The 16,826-nt window shown below is 35.7% G+C and overlaps 1 protein-coding gene across 3 annotated transcripts in view; it reads left to right on the plus strand.

The window, feature by feature from the left end:
• MYOF (myoferlin) overlaps positions 1-16,826 on the plus strand; it is a 72,138-nt gene that overhangs the window by 20,067 nt on the left and 35,245 nt on the right. For all 3 annotated transcript variants that reach the window (XM_037400130.1, XM_037400128.1, XM_037400129.1), the window contains exons 6-20: positions 1,398-1,558; positions 2,085-2,213; positions 3,676-3,738; positions 3,851-3,901; positions 5,487-5,517; positions 5,984-6,099; positions 7,322-7,448; positions 8,721-8,824; positions 9,742-9,810; positions 9,929-9,972; positions 10,394-10,476; positions 12,686-12,724; positions 15,243-15,367; positions 15,813-15,929; positions 16,295-16,472. In XM_037400130.1, coding sequence (XP_037256027.1) covers positions 1,398-1,558; positions 2,085-2,213; positions 3,676-3,738; positions 3,851-3,901; positions 5,487-5,517; positions 5,984-6,099; positions 7,322-7,448; positions 8,721-8,824; positions 9,742-9,810; positions 9,929-9,972; positions 10,394-10,476; positions 12,686-12,724; positions 15,243-15,367; positions 15,813-15,929; positions 16,295-16,472 — 1,437 coding nt within the window. The remainder of the gene's footprint in view (positions 1-1,397; positions 1,559-2,084; positions 2,214-3,675; positions 3,739-3,850; positions 3,902-5,486; positions 5,518-5,983; positions 6,100-7,321; positions 7,449-8,720; positions 8,825-9,741; positions 9,811-9,928; positions 9,973-10,393; positions 10,477-12,685; positions 12,725-15,242; positions 15,368-15,812; positions 15,930-16,294; positions 16,473-16,826) is intronic.

Raw genomic sequence — 16,826 nt, forward strand, 5'->3', positions numbered from 1 at the left:
GAAAAAATTCAGATTAGGAGTCTTCTGGCATGAAATTTTAATTCCATTGACTTTTCAGAGAGGTGTTCTTGGGGAGTTGAAGGATAGGTAATATAAACACACAATCTCTCTGTTAAATTACTACATTTCAAAATAATTTTATAGAAATGTGGACTTGAAGGCTAAAAACACAAATGGACTTATTTGAGATTATTTTGATATCTTTTTTAAAATGTCCTTAAACTATTAGGTAATACAGGTAAAATAAAACATGGCAGATTTTTAGCTAGTGTCCAGCAACTGCATGAAATTTATTTCAGTGCAAATTATCAAACACACCGTAGTTAATTATTGTAAATATCCATTTCCCATGAAATGAAATCACCTCCCCAGCTGAGATTGCTACAGCTGACTTTCAGAAATTAAGTGCAAAGTCAGGGGGTGTGATCAGTCAGTTTAATGGATCCATCCAGGCAGATGGATTTTGAGAGCGTTTTGAAGGTGGGGTTTTCTGGTTATAAAAGACATGGTATGTCAGTCTCTTGTGGTTTTATACGTCTCTTACAAGGATCACTGAGGACTTCATTATGCAAAGTGATCATCACTCTGTGTTGGCAAATGAATTCATAAAGATGAAAAACATTCTGTTAAAGCTAACCATCAGAGACACAGTTTGTTCTTCCTGTAGATTTCACCACAGTCACTGTCCTTCAGTTAAGAAAAGAAGCTGGAAGCACAAGAGAGTGACACACTTTTGTGGTCTAGTTATTTACGGATCCTGTTTTGCAATACTGGAATTTGAGTGTATGATCCAGTATTGTAGTGTCATGTGGTTGTAGAGCAGTATTCCACAGAGGTATTGTGATTTCAGAACTGTCGAAAAGGCTTACTAAGAAACTTTAACTTAACTTATTCCACAGCTAAATGCTGTGGAAGAGAATTCAGAGTTTTATTTTGGATGGTAGACCCTGAATGCCTTTATCTTTTCAGGATTCTAAAGTAAAACCCAAGATTATGCTATAGCCTAGTCTTACTGCTGGGAAACAGCTTCAACTGGAATAAAATTAATCGCTTCTGATGTATTATGAATGAGTCTCTTGACAACTACAGCTGAACTGTACTTTGCTAAAACTTCCATCAGTTGTTCTAAAAAGTGTATTAGATACTCTGCATGCTGAAGAGGGACAGATCTACAGTTAGTTTGGTTAAGATACAAATTTGTTCTTAAGCAGGCTAAAATTACTAGCTTTCAAAAGGAGTCGGAAGCATGTGATTAGCAAAAAAATTGTTGAAACGAGATAATAATGAAATTCTAGTAGAACTCTTGGATATCAGACTGCTATTGCTGTTAACTTTAACATCAAGCTGTACTGTTTGTTTATAATTGCACCTTTTTGTTTTTTTTTTAACTCTCTGAGATGGAGAAGATGATGGAGGTTATGAGGATGGCTTGGATGGTCCAGTTGGTGGTATCACACCAACAGTTCCAAGTGACACAAAGGAAGCCCAGCTAGCTAAACGCATCACCAAAGGAAAGAAAACACGGAGAATCCTTTCTAACAAACCACAAGATTTCCAGGTAATAGATTTATTAAATGTTGCATATTCCCTTTTTCTGCCTGGGGGGGACATTGTTTCTTTCACATAGCCTGAGCATGATTTAATGTCAGATTGTGCAAATCTAATGCACTGTAGAGACAATTAGTGTCTTCATTTGAAAGTCTGTATTTCAACTGTTCTTCCAATTTGCCTTTTAGAGATGTTCAATTTTGTACAGTTATCACTGTATATCTAGATGAACCTTATTTATTTTATAGTTGTATAGATTTCAAAGTACAATAGCAGCTTTAAAAATATGTAGTAAAAGCAAGTAAAAAAAAATTCTACTGAAATAATTATCCCCAACTTGTCTTGTAAAATTCAAGTGTAAAATTATACTCACTCTCATAATTAACTCTGAAAAGTCTCTCCGGTCTATATCTGCCAGGTAGTTGAGCTGTTGGCTAACTTTTTTGATGGTATGGTAAGAAATTGTTGCCACCAGGATGATGTATAATATAGGGAATGAATTAATACAAATAATTGAATTTATTTTTTTTCCTCAGATTCGTGTTAGAGTAATTGAAGGTCGTCAGTTGCCTGGAAATAACATAAAACCAGTAGTCAAAGTTCATGTTTGTGGTCAGACACACCGAACAAGAATCAAAAGAGGAAACAACCCATATTTTGATGAAGTGAGTGGCTAAGAACACTGTAGCTGAAATGTTGGTATTATCAAACGTAGAAAAATAGTTACTACAGCTTTCACTATGATCAGTGAATAAGAATTTGCTAAAATTTAAGGGTGTTTATGGCTAACTATGCATTTTGCAGTTCCCAGTCTCTTCCTTTATGTATTCACGTCACTGAACACATCTCCATCACTGGCAGTCTTAGCAGATAAAGCTATCTAGAAGGAAGTCAAACTTCAGCTGAGACATGTGGAATATGTTCTTTTCATTTGACATAATAGTTATTTTCAATAGTTGTATGCAGGTTATAAAATCACATCGAAATTAATTAGGAATTGTTGTAAACCTTTATGGAGCATGCAGATGAGCTTTCAGTGCAGCGTTTTGTGTCAGTGACTGCCACACAGAATCTGGAGAGTCATTGCCTTGCTACCCGTAATTTGTAAAAGCACAACTAGATTTCTTTATCCAGACAGGGATAGGTACATCAAACACTTAAATACTGGAGAGAATTTAAAGCTGTGTAAGGGACACAAGAATGATCCCATGTCTGGAAGACTGAAGTTGCAAAGTTTAAGCTTTAATAGAGTGCTGAGGGATAAGTCTCGTTATCTGGACATGTGTGGAAATTTCAAAAGATTCTGGAACAGAGTGGCAAGCATATTTAACACATGCGGGCAAAACCAAGGAAGTTACAAAACTTTGAGACTTGAACTAAGCTGTAGGTAGCGGTCAAGATTTATGAAGCAGTGGTGAAATACAGGGAAGGGAGAAAGCCAGTTGCACCTTGTATTGAATCAATTCCTAGGCAGTCTCAATATCCACACTAGGCTAAAAGTGGATAGGAGGGACCATGTGTATGTACCCTTCCCTTTTGTGGGATAAAGTACTGACTGGATTATAGGTGGGCTCAAAAACCAAACTTAATAAGGCATATACTATTAATTGTTTGACAGCATGAAGAAAAATATATCGTTTATTAGTTTATTTGTACTATCAGATTTATTCCTGTGGCCTTGACTTTGAAAGATGCAAATCATTACAATCGCTATGACCACTAGCCCTAAACAAGACCTTTTTGACAACAACAGAGGTGGCTAGACCAGGATTGAATGTCCTGGAAAATTAACAACCTTTGTAATTCCCAAAGTTGTTCCCCTGAGGAGAATGTGAAGTGCAGAGTGAAGAGCGAGGGCAGTGCTTAAGGTCTGGAGCATGGCTGTGCCTACTGTATTCATTCAAATGGAAGTTGTGACTGTCTATTTTGTACTAAGTTTATTTACTAAATTTAGGCGTTTTGTTTTGCACTGAATTATCATAGAATGTGTGCAGCAAGGAGGCAGGGTAAAAGTACTGTAGCAGGCATGCCTCACAGGCCTCTTAAAATAATGTTTTTGCATTCTGTTCAGATAATTATGTGTTTGTCATTTTGAGATAGGTTTTTTGTTTGTTTTTACCCTAACAGATCTTTTTCTACAATGTCCACATGACTCCTTTGCAGTTGCTTGATGAAACAATTAGCATTCGGGTAAGAAAAATTGCTGCATGTCCAAAAGGCTGCTGGGTGCATATAGCCTTGTTTGTCCATTTCACTGTGATGTTCAGGAACATTCCTGTTTCAAGCTTGTCTGTCTTCTTAGGTATATGATTCTTACTCTCTACGGGCAGACTGTCTAATGGGAGAATTTAAGGTGGGTATGAAACAATTTCCATATCTTGACTAAATTAAATAAAATGAGAGAATTTTTTTAAACACTTGTTTCAAATGTTTAATTTAAACTACTTTAGCGTGGGGCCAGAGAATGACCTGATGATGTCTTGCTTCTCATGCTAGAGACCATTTGCTCAAAGCACTACTAAACAGTTTTCTTATCTCAGTAGAAGATTATTGTTAAAGAAAATTAGTATGTTTTATATACCAGGTTCTCTAACTCGCATCTAAGAGAAAAACAATATTTACCAAAAAGTAATTTTTTTCCTTAAAAGCTGAGGTGAATATTTGGTATGAGGTAGGGTTTGAAGAGACAATTTTAGTAGGTAGCTAATAGGTAGAGTAGTGATATGTTTGGCAGCATAAAGATACACATTCTCAAGTGATGTGGAAAGGTGTTCCTTTGGTCAGAAGTTTGTTAAATAAAGAGATGGTTGGAAGAGTCTCTTAGTTAAAGTAATTTCTGTGGTTTTCATGATATTAATGAGATTGTCTGTATTTGTAATGGTCAGTATTGGGAGGTGGGCATCTGCCTGCTGAAGGTGCTGCTGAAGCAATACAGAGAAAGAATTCACATGACAATTGTAATGGCTACTGGGATCCTCTGTTACAACGCTTACAATATCAGTGTTGGCTGTATTTTCTGTGTGCTTACTTTGTACTGCACAAATTCAGTAGATCTCTGGACCAGCTTTTCACAAAAATATGCAAGTATGGAAGAGTGCTCTAAATGAAGCAGTTTCAGCCACAAAGCTGGTTTCTTTTGCTTCTGGCTGCTTATTATCTGTGTAAATTCTAGTGATTCAGACAGTGGTATATTGCTTTGTGGAGGATTGATCATTCACTAAGCAGGTGACAGCATGTTGTTCAGCTGCTTTCTGTTCCTACAGGCACACATTCCAGAGGAAAACCCCAAGGGTAATTCTCTCTAGAAAGTCACCCTCTCAGACTTTACCTGCCACGAATACTAGCCCAAATTGCAATGTGCAAACATACTTACCTTCCTGAACATGTTTGAAATCAATGAAAACAATGAATACAGTTGTGGTACATGTGCAATCTTGTCCAGATTTGACAGTGAAGGGAAAAAATGTTCCATCATCTTCGTAAAAGGAAATTATTCATTAAAAAAATAAGCTTCATTTCTGGAACTGGAGGATGAGATGTTGAGCAGGAAGTAGAAACAAGAGTTCTGAAAAGCCTGTCTGAACATTAAATAGTGGGGGAAACAGGGAATTCAAGAGGCAGTAAGCTAACCCCATCTTCTGTCTCTGGTAAATGAAAAAGCTGGGGATCTGAGGAAACAAGAAAGTAACTACAGCTGTTAGTTCTGCTACATCTTTTCTTGCATTTTCCTCTTGGTTGCTGTATGCGTTCAAAACTCCTCACTTTTCAATGTAAGGCATTTTTTATTTCTCCTCCCAAGAATATCCTATGTAAACTTTCTTTTGTTTGTGACAAGAGGGCAATGTAGTAGTACTCATGAAAAACTTGAGGGGAGTTTCCCTAGCATTTTTCTGTTTTGGTATTTTTTTCGGAAATAATACTTTTGGTCTTTATTTCAGATTGACATTGGCTATGTTTATGATGAGCCTGGTAAGTACCAGTTACTTCAGAGCTTCTGTACTGACTTGAAACTTGCAAGTTCAAACATTTCATTAAATTTTTAAAGTAAAAGAGGAAATTTAATGGAAAGTTATTTGAGATTGCTGCTTTAAGTATTAAATTAAAAAAAAAAATCCACCAATATATAACTCCTTTCAGTGGTTCTAGGATGAAGTACAAGCACCTAAAATTTGGATGTTAATTTTGGTATCAAAGACCTAACATAAAAAATAATGCAGAAAACGCCTGTTAATTATGTCCTTGAATTAGTATGCCACAACATTTTAACACCACTACATTTCTTGTTTTGAATGGCACTATTGAGACCTGTCTAGGACAGAATTTAAAATAATTAGGTTTAGGATAAAGCATACTTTTGGAACTGTTGACTTCTATTTTATTATTTCTACCATTTGGTAATGGATATTGTTGGGTGTGGGTGGTGGTGTTTCTTTAGGCCATGCAGTCATGAGAAAATGGCTTTTGCTGAGTGATCCTGAAGATACGAATTCAGGAGCTAAAGGGTATATGAAAGTCAGCATGTTTGTCCTGGGAACTGGAGATGAACCACCAGTAAGTTTCATTTAAATGTTTTTCTTCCCTTCTCCACCCCACAGATATTTGTGCATGTGCCCCCAACATTTTTTTGAACGCTGTATAATTCTCTGCGTGCAGTATTTAAAAGTAAGACAAGGTTTACAAGTTGTTTCAAGGACATCCAGTATTAAGTGGCTAACTCAAAGCTTGTATTTTTATCCTGTCCAATAAAGCAATCCCTGGACAAGCTCTGGTTTTGTTGATCTACCATTTGTAGATGTTTCTTCACAGCCTGGAAGAAGTAGAGATGTGTTAGCCTGGTGTTGCATTCAAGTTAATATGTAATTCTCCTTAGCATGGCTAATGAGGCTGAGCAACGTATTGATACCAGTTCCAGGACTAAGTCAGGAATGTCTCTGCTGCTACGTAATGTAGACAAGCCCACAGAGAAACCTAAGTACCAGAAAGCTTCAAATATTTGCCAGGTGAAAATCAGACCCATCAGTAATGACAAGTTTAGGCACAAGTAATTTGATGCATATGAAAGCAGTAGGCAGTTTTAACAATCCAGTCGTTAACTGCCTGCTGTTCTACTAAGGCAGAAACAGGCCCTTTTCTCTGTGATGTTTTCCTTACTTGACCATTGTCTGTAGTTTAAGTTCTACTGTTCTTCCTGCCTGAGATTTTTGCATACTGCTGCTCCTTAGTTAAATGTAACATGGTCCCCAGAACCACAGATCTCCTTGTTCCAGGTTAACTCTGCCATTCTGCTATCCTCATGACTCTTAAAATCACAAGCATATGTCTAGTTATTTGTGGTGAAATCTTTTATGTCGTCCTTTATTTTGAAAGGAGGAAGCAGTAAGTTCTGGTAAATTATATCAGAGTTGTACACATTTCCTAATTGCAGTGAGATGTCTTACTTCAATATTCATCTTGAGATGAGTATGAAAATTGCATGAAGTATGGCATTGTACGAGTGCCAAAATCGTCATCAGATGATGGTGATTTTAGAAGTGTGATTATAATCAGATCCTGCAATTAAGTGCTTCAGAGATAAAAATTAAGTAAAATAATTTAGGTAGAATTAATTTTTGTGGTTTGATAACTTGATAAAATCTCATTCTTTTTAATGAAACTGACAAGTCTTCTGCCTGAAGAGTGTTGTGGGCACTGGTTCAACTTATCACCTTAATTCTGTACATTGCTTTGCCTTTCTTATATACCAGATACTATGTACCACTGTATCTCCCAACAGGTTGAAAAAAGGGAAAGAGATAATGAAAGTGATGATGTGGAGAGCAATCTGTTATTACCTGCTGGAATTGCACTTCGATGGGTCACTTTCCTTCTCAAAATCTACAGAGCTGAGGACATTCCACAAAGTATGTTGCTTGTTACTGCTTGCTCATTGGTGTCTTTGATTACCATCAGAAATATTTGTGTTAGCTGTTCAGAAACATTCCTAGAAGGTAAAACATCTTGAGTGTTTTACATTGTTACCTGAGCCAATAATTCTGTAATGGCTCTCGTAGCCCATTTCAAGTCTTTTGGTAATGCTCAGTAAGTCTACTTAATTCATGTAATGGATAATTTCATGTTACCCATTAGATTAGTAATGTTTATTTGTTGCTGAGTGGGCCACATGGCTTCTGGTAGTGGGAAAGAGTCATCTTCATTAGCCGTTCTGCAATTGCAGAAGTTACATGCAAGTAACAACATTCAGGTACAACTGATCTGCAGATAAACTGGATGTTCTGAGCAGGTCTAGCTCAACTGTACAGTGCATGTGTCAGCTTCCTGTTGGATCCCAATCCCTGCCCGCTTTCGAGAGGTTATTGGGCAGCTGGTTCCCTGCAGCCCTCTTTTCCAGGGCCATTTAGATCCTGGTAGATAAGTAGTACAGCCTGATGGCCTGCTGCACCTTCCTCTTCCCATCAATCCTTCATAGGTGCTTATAGCTGCAGCTGTTTTGCAATGGGGGAAAGGCCACCAGACTGCTATCAGTCAGCTGCTGCTGTGGTGGCCAAAGCAATCTGTATTGCCACCAGCCTGCTCCTGAGTGGCCACAGGAAATTAGTAACTAGAACCAGAAAGCTGCTTGCAGTTTGTGGGCTTTAAGCTGAGCACCATAAGCTTAAATAAACAGCCTTGGAGGGCAGGGGAGCTTGTAAGCAGTTTGACCTTAATTTGTTTAGTGAGATACTACTTTTGTCAACTCTATATTGCTAAGTCAAAGACTATTTCTCTCAGTATATGGCATATGTGTTTTCTGATAGAATATAGCTGGCTTTTTATCCCTTCTTAGTGCAATTTCTCACCTGTATCTGTGACAACAAATGACAGTGTCTACAGGTATATGCATAACTTTTTTCAAATACAACAATGTCTCTAAATTCAGAAGCAAATCAGCACTCCTTGTGATATTTCAAAAATTTGTATTCTTGAAATTGCTCCTGAGCCTAAATTCTCCATTTTTACCAGCAACTGTTCAGAATTTTGCTTCTCAGATTAGACTTCACTGTACCTAGATCTGTAAGCTGGTTGATTTTGATGGGATTGCTGTGGGCAATTTATTATTTTGGCTGAATAAATACAATAAAATGAAATAATAATGAAAAGCATAAACCTGAATTTCTTCTTTGACCCCTCTCCAGTGGACGATGCTTTTGCACAGACTGTCAAGGAAATATTTGGAGGAGAAGCAGACAAGAAAAACCTGGTAGATCCATTTGTAGAAGTTTCTTTTGCTGGCAAAAAGGTAATTTAGTAACTATTTAAATCTTTGCATTCCAGTTGTAGTCCTGAGAACAGATTTCATACACCAATGTAAATTTTTAAGTTTACAGAAATTATGGAATCAAAAAAGGGTTAGCCCTAAAGTTCACTGCATAAAATAAGGATACACTACAAGGTACAGTAGAATGGGTATAAAGCTGATGACTAATAAAAGGAATGTATGACTAATGCTAGGAACTGATGCATGCCAGATTGCTTGCCTGCAGGTTCTTCCTGAGTGCTTTTTGTAACTGATGGTACAGATCTTTCTGGACAGGTTAACAGCATTTGTACGTTTTATTACTAATGTGTTCCTTAGAATACCAAATTTGAGCTGAAGCACAGTTGCACAACCTATATTCATTGCTAGCCAATTTATTTATTTTTTTTGTAAGAAGAAAAATATCAGTCCTTTTATGATGTTATATAGTCAGGTTGTCACACCCAGTACTATAGAGGATTTTCAGTAGACGTGACTAGCAAACAATATAGAATATATTCTTCATCTACTCTGACATCTGCATAAAGCAAGCTGGAATCAAGTCATTTCTTCATATCAATTCCCTGCTGTGATAAGATATCAGTACAAGTGTGAAAGCACATTAAATTGTAGCTAGTGGAAATAACAAGTAGGGTAACTGCAGTCCCAGGTTTAAACACGGTTTCAAAATTTTTTTTTCTCTCCAGTAGTCATTAATGCTGCATATGCAGATCAGTTTAGCAGTATTTACCAACTGAAAACTAATGGCTCATTGCAGCATAAACTACTCTGGATTCATCATTAACTACTACCACTCATCTTACCAAACAGTATGATTCATCCTAAATCACAGCTAGTATATGGGGTTTTTTGTCTGTTTTATCTTTGATGTGCTCTATAGTTGATTTCATTTTTTGCAGGTTTGCACAAATATAATCGAGAAAAATGCTAATCCAGAGTGGAATCAAATTATTTATCTTCAAATCAAGGTCAGATTTCTTTTGTCTTGTTTCTGTAGAAAACAGCCATCCTTTTGGAACACAGAGCATTAACGTAACAGAGGTGAAGTAAGTAATGGATTATTTAATTGCTTTGCTTTTTTTTCAGTTTCCCTCGATGTGTGAGAAAATAAAACTTGCAGTTGTTGACTGGTGAGTTATGAATTTTAATTAAAGTTCTAGAAAAGGTAAATTTATATTAAGTGAAGAAAAGTTTGGTTCTATAGATGTCAGGTATTTTTACAGTCCATGAGAGTATTTAAGCGAGTGTTTAAGTATCTTTATGGTCTCTTTACAAGAGACTTGATCAGTAAAACATGGGAGTATTGTTAATTTTGTGGGGTCAGCACTATCATTATTTAGGTGATAGTGTAAAAGTCAGGTGACTTCTTCATGACACAGCCCACTCTTGTAACTAGCCATTACCATCTGTGTCAGTAATATTAAAGCATTCCAGGTGATAGAAAATGTGTGTATACAGTCCTGGAGTGCATTTAGTCACTGATAGCTTGCTTCTGTGTAGGATGACCAGCATTATATTTAAATAAAATCTTTCTTTTTTTTCTTTTTGTAGGGATCGTCTTACAAAAAATGATGTAGTAGGAACAACATATTTAAGTCTCTCAAAAATTGCTTCTTCTGGAGGAGAAGTTGAAGGTAATTGATTGAGCAGTATGTAACTTACTGTCTTCTCTTGTGCTATGAGTAATAGCAAAGATCAGTGTTCTGAGAAAGTGTATTTTCCTATAGTTCCTCAATTCTGTAGCAAGAAGATTATCTGTTTCTGGAGCTTTCCAAACAATGCTCCTAGAAAGTATATTGTGGGACTTTTCGAAGTAACGTATTAGAATTCTAGTGTTTAAATGACATCATCATGGAAATTGCAGCATCTAATTCAAAATACAGTGTCCTGTTATATATACAAAGTTAATGAATTACTTTAAATTTGTGAGTACTTTCCCAAATTCAGGAAACTATGTGATAGCACAATCTATCATAAGTAAGACATGCAAACTTACCCAGAGTCACTGTTTCAGAATCTTGGGCAGTAACAGACAAGACTTCTTTTGTCACCTTATGTGTGTCTGTTCTTACTCTGGGAAGAGAACCTAAAGCTGGGGAATGTGCCCGATCAGTTATCCTACAGAGCTACCTAGAACCACCTGCTCATCTCCTGTACACTACTAGGCTGCTTTCAGACGCTGGGAAACGTGGATCAGCCTCTGCTCTGATCAGTAGCTTACTGGAAATGGGCACTGCATCTCATTGCACAAGTACTCCAAAGTACTACTTAGTAACCCTTGTTTTAGCATCTTCAGTGAATTAAGGTTTGAATTGCAGCGCTATGATCACAGACGATGCTTCAATCAGTATAGGTGACTGGATATGTAATTTCATAAAAACTAAAACAAAACAACTATTAACGGCAAGAAAACAGATTTAGTTATGCAGGATATGAAGTTCCTAACATGTTGTCCCCAGTGGAAAATACCTTTATAATAAACCTCTTCTTTACGGTATTATATAAAACATTTTTTGTGTCAAGATTTTGGGAAAAGTTTTTAAAAAATCTGTTACCTTTATGGTCTAATATAATACTATGATTGTTGATTATTTCTTTGTGATCTTTATCTATAATCTCCTCCTTTTTTATATCAAGATCTTTCATACAGTTCAGCCAGCTCCATGACAAGGTTTCTGTGTTAATTTGCCAGAAAAAAAGTTTTCTTTTTAATGAACATAGTATGGCATATTAGTTCTCCATACAGAATTGTAAAGTTCATGGCTGAATAGGTTTAACATTTATTCACTTGGCTATCTATGATAGGTTGAAGGACACTGGCTCAAAACCATTCCCACTGTTGCCCCAATAAGAGTCTAAATTACTATTTTTTCTGTTGTGTTTATGAAATCTATGTTATATGTACTCGACTGAGACAGGCCAGTTTGTCCTTGGTTGCTATGTCAGGAGTTTAAAAACAAAATTAGTGGCTTAAATCCTGTAGTGACTTGAGGCAATTATTTATCTTATTGGGTGGAACAGTATTTTCAGTCACATAACTTCAAAGTTACAACCCAGTCCTCTTAGAAGTACAGGTGTTGAAGTAAGACCTTGTGCAAACATTCTTTTTCATACCCCACACACAACCAGGCGAGTTGCCAGGAGGCAAAAGAAAGGGTTACAGAAAAAGGCAATGGGAAATCAAAGACAGAAGGGCTGGGCTGTTGGGGAAAATTCAGCTCTGGAGATCACTTGTACTACCCACTTAAGTGTGTAACTTGAACTGCTGCTGAGTCACAGCTCATTTATACTTCAAACCCAGGCACCTAGTAACTGAGAAAATCTTATTTGGATAGTCTCTCTACAAAGGTACTGACATGGGAATAGCCATTTCCATGTAAAATCACAGATTACCTTCCCTTCAGGTCAATGCCTTGCCTGAAGCCTCTTCTGGCTTCTGAAGGATTGGGGAAACTGAACTAGTCTATGGGCTTCATTTACTGAAGATATTCTAATGGGCCCAGACATGTAGTGGTTTTCTTGAATGCTTTTGGGATTTTAATAGCGTTTTAATTTTTTTATTATTATTTGGGGGGGAGGGGGGAGAGGAGGAGAATTATACAAAGTTGAAACAGAAGCATCAAAACAACATACTTTGTCAGCTACGTGGTTTGGGTTTTCTCCTTTGGAATTTGTACAAGAGTACCGTCATATTTTAATCAGGAAGGAAAATTCTAGCCCACATGAACTTGATTTTTTCTCAGGCCTTAAACTTTATTTTAAAAGCGGATTGCTTTGTGATGTATTTGTTTTTAAAATGCTATTGTCACTTGTCATGTAACTTCTTCTCTTTTCATAATATAGAATTTTCATCTTCGGGAACAGGGGCTTCGTCATATGAAGGTTTATATCTTTGTCTCTTACTGATTTTTCTTTCCATTGCCCAAACTGAGAAGTATTGCCTAAGAAAACTCATCACGATAAAAAATATTTTTAAAGATTTACTTGTCTAAAAGAATTCATCGTTATTATTAAAGAGTATCAAAACATAACTAACTTTAAAAATCAGTTTTGGCACTGGAACTGGTTCGAAAATATTTCTGTTCGGCTGGTGCTTCAGGCTGTTTTAGAGTTGAGCAGGCAGTTGCTTCAGTTCTAGTCTAAACTTAGTCTAACAATGGCTTGCAATTTTTAACTTAGCTATGAGTTTGCAACTATATTTGTATATATATTGCAACTATATATTTGCAGCTGCGGAGCCCTGCAGAAGTAAATAACTGCCTGAAATAATGAATGGCGCTTATGCTTAGCTAGCTGTATAAATAAAATCTGAAAAATGAAATCTGATTCTGTTGAAACCTGAAGAGATGGCTTTTTACAGAACTGTCTAGCCTGACATCCAGTTTTGAAATACTTTGTGGTAAATATTTATAGTGAGAAGTAAATACAACTGGAGTGATGTTGAGAAGTAACAAACATTCATTCATACAAATACTTCATTTACAGTCTTTCTTTCTTAACAAAGTAATAAGTTAAAAGGCTGAAATAACTTTTTAATGGCTTTCTGCAATATGTGACTATCAGCCTTTTAAATGTAAACAGCTTAATTTTAAATGTAAAGAAATACAAAATATAGTCTCTTTATTCTGGGTTAAGGAGATTTTTTTGTGTAGTTTTGTATTTCAATTTATATTCTGTTTCATTTTTTAGCATCAGTAAGTAGTGAATGTATTCATTCAACACAGATCAGTACCTTAAATCTAGTCCTAATGAGATCTGATATGAGCAGTTCAGTGCTGGAGTTTTTAAAAAATTGGGTGGTATTCCAACAAGAGTCTTGAGTTCTTTTTCATTCAAATTCTGATCTGTTTCTGATACAGATGGAAGGATGCGAAAGTATCCAAATGCAAAATAGAGAACTGCAAATCTTTATTTTGTATTTTGCAGATTTTATATGATTTTGTGCTGACAGAAAATTACATCAGGACATCATATTCATTTTTATTATTCATGTCACTCAGTAATCACAGTGCCAAAGTGATACAAGGTGTATTAATTTTCACTTTGTTATCTCAGCCATACTTTCTGGTGATAAATGCATCCTTCTTTGTGCTGCAGACCACTCTAACTGGTATATGTTGCAAGGTTTAGAAGCCCAGTTCAGTTTTTTATACCAGGATCATTTGTTCACAGACAAAAGCTAGGATTCAAGATGGAAAGGAATACAGAATCTCTCCTGTTCGCTCAAAACTATGGAGTATTCTTCTGCATGTGCTGCTTACCTTGTTCTAATTCTCTTTGCACTACTCATCAAATTTATTAATCAATAGCCTTGGTATATATTTGATTGTTACTGAAGGAAGAATCAACTCCCTTAAGGATAGAATTTAATTTTTTTTAGAGTTTTTTATAATCTCATTCATCTAATAAAATTGCAAGGCACGAATGCAAACCCAAAAGGTAACAGTAGTAATACAACTAAGGCTTCCCTGTATTTATTTTTCTGCTAAAAAACAGAACACTGTTCAAAAATACAAAGTTACGACAGTAGGGATTAGCAATAGAAATACTTTTCAAGTTCTTAGATATCTTAAGTATCTGAAAATAAACAATAGCTTTAGTGTGCAGTTTCCTAGCTTAGCTATTAAAACTGACAAAAATGTCTAAATCCTTACTAAATTTTTTTATAGCCAGATTAAGACATTGGGAAAATTTTAATTTGTTAGTCATGGAATAAGAGTAGTATACAAATCAGGGTTTACTGTCACTGGTATTAACTGAGTTTGCAGCCTTATGGTCTTTTATGAATTTTAGCTTACTGAAAAGGGAGTTTGTGAGAAACAGTGCACTGCAGCAGTTACAGTTAGAGTTACAGTAGTTTGTGTTTACCTTGAAGTATAGGCACAGAAAAATTACACTAAACATTGGAACAGTAGGTTTAACTGTTCTGCTGTAAGCAGTAAGGGTTTTTTCCGCTATGGTGTGCATCTTTTTTGTAGCTGTTTAGCTAGAACAAGCCTGTGCATTTAAGTGATTGCAAACGTTGCTTTTTCTCCGTTTATTTCTAGAAAATATGTTTTCTGTTAAGATAAGAGCGTATTACTTCTTCACAGAAATAAAAACCTGGTATTTCGAGTGAGGCAGAAGTTCTGTTTATTTTGTGAGTTTTTTACTGCAATGTAGTATCTAGTAAGTATTGTACAATGAAGGAAGAGGTTAGGAACAAGTACAGTCACTGATATAATATATAATTACTTAACATTCATATAGTATATCCAGAGAATAAAGTGTTCTTACTTTACTAATAACTAATACCTAACTAATATCTAACATTTGTTCTACTGGCTTAATAGTAATTTTATTTGCTTTTCTGGCTCTGAATGATAATTAACAAAGAGATAATGGTAATGTTTTCTGTTAGTAAACACTGGAGAAACTGAAGTTGGCTTTTTACCAACATTTGGGCCTTGTTACCTAAACTTTTATGGAAGTCCAAGAGAATATACTGGATTCCCAGACCCATATGATGAATTGAACTTTGGAAAGGTCAGTTTCTTTGTTCATTGTTTTTAATCAATGAATGAATTTGTTTTAATGGTGGGGGGTTTGTTTCACATTACACTCTCTTTGGTGTGTTTTTTTTTAATAATATTTTATATTTATGATTAATAAGGAAGTGTGATAGTATTTTCCATTCTTAACTGTTTTTGTTTTAAATGTCTTTTTGAAGGAGCAGCAGTGTTTTCAGTGATTTTCACTATCTGCATGTATTTTTATTTCTTATTTCCTTGTTTTTCTAAACATGTATTTTTCACTTCTATAATTAATTAAAGACAACTGCTTTATTTCATTTGTTCAAATATGTACATCCATGCCTTGCAGAAGTTTTGAGAACACTTCAGTGAAGCCAGGTTCATGTACAGCTAAAGATAGAGTGTACTGCTTTAGGAGAAATACATAAAATTGGCTTCATTGTATAATTATGTTACAGGGAGAAGGAGTTGCTTATAGAGGGAGAATTCTGGTTGAACTATCTACAATACTTGAAAGCAAACCTGTTAATAAAAAGTTAGAGATGATTCCTAACGATGACTTACTGGTTGTTGAGGTAAATCCTTGTTTTATTGTCCGTGTTGGTAATGGAGATGTGCCTTGGCTGTTTATTTTTGGAGAATGATCTAACTTACTAGAATTGAAACAACTGAATTGAATCTCAGAGTTAAGAGAGGTCACTATTGATGGTGTGGCTACAAAAATGTCGTACCCTCATAGCATGAAATGTTAATTTGAAACATTTTTAGAATCTCAAATACAGTAATTCATTATACACACATCATAGCTTTTTGGTTGCTTCTCAGAAAGTAGTAAAAATACTAAAATTATTATTTCCATTATAAAATTGCTATTGTTTTTTATAATTGAGGATCCTGTTTAACAAATACTGAAACACAACTAAAAAGGTTCTTCTTGTAGAAGTACCAGCGCAGACGAAAGTTCTGTTTGGCTGCTGTGTTTCATTCTGCTACCATGCTGCAAGACACTGGTGAGCCTATCCAGTTTGAAGTTAGCATTGGTAATTACGGCAACAAGTTTGATACCACCTGTAAACCTTTGGCATCAACAACTCAGTACAGTCGTGCTGTTTTTGATGGTAAGGATACTGCTGGTGTGGGGATAAAATGATGTGCAATTCTCTTTCCAAGGTGCTATTTCATAGCTTTGGAATAACAGCCTAACTGCACTAAAAACTTACGAAAACATGACAGAAAAGAACATGTGGCTCTTCATAGCTTTGCAATGAAGTGCAGTACATGCTGCAAAAGCCCTCTGAGGTTATTAAAGAAGTTTTTGCAGAATTCAGTGAAATCTTCTGTGTACTAGATGTGTACAAGAAAATTGGAAAGAAAAAAATTGCATTATTTTACAGGTATCTAAAAACTAGGGGTTAAATAGGGAAAATATTCTTTGAACATTATGATTCAAAATAAATAAAAACTTGATTTTA

Source organism: Falco rusticolus, chromosome 9 (genome assembly GCF_015220075.1).
Source record: "Falco rusticolus isolate bFalRus1 chromosome 9, bFalRus1.pri, whole genome shotgun sequence".
NCBI classification, from domain to species: Eukaryota; Metazoa; Chordata; class Aves; order Falconiformes; family Falconidae; genus Falco; species Falco rusticolus.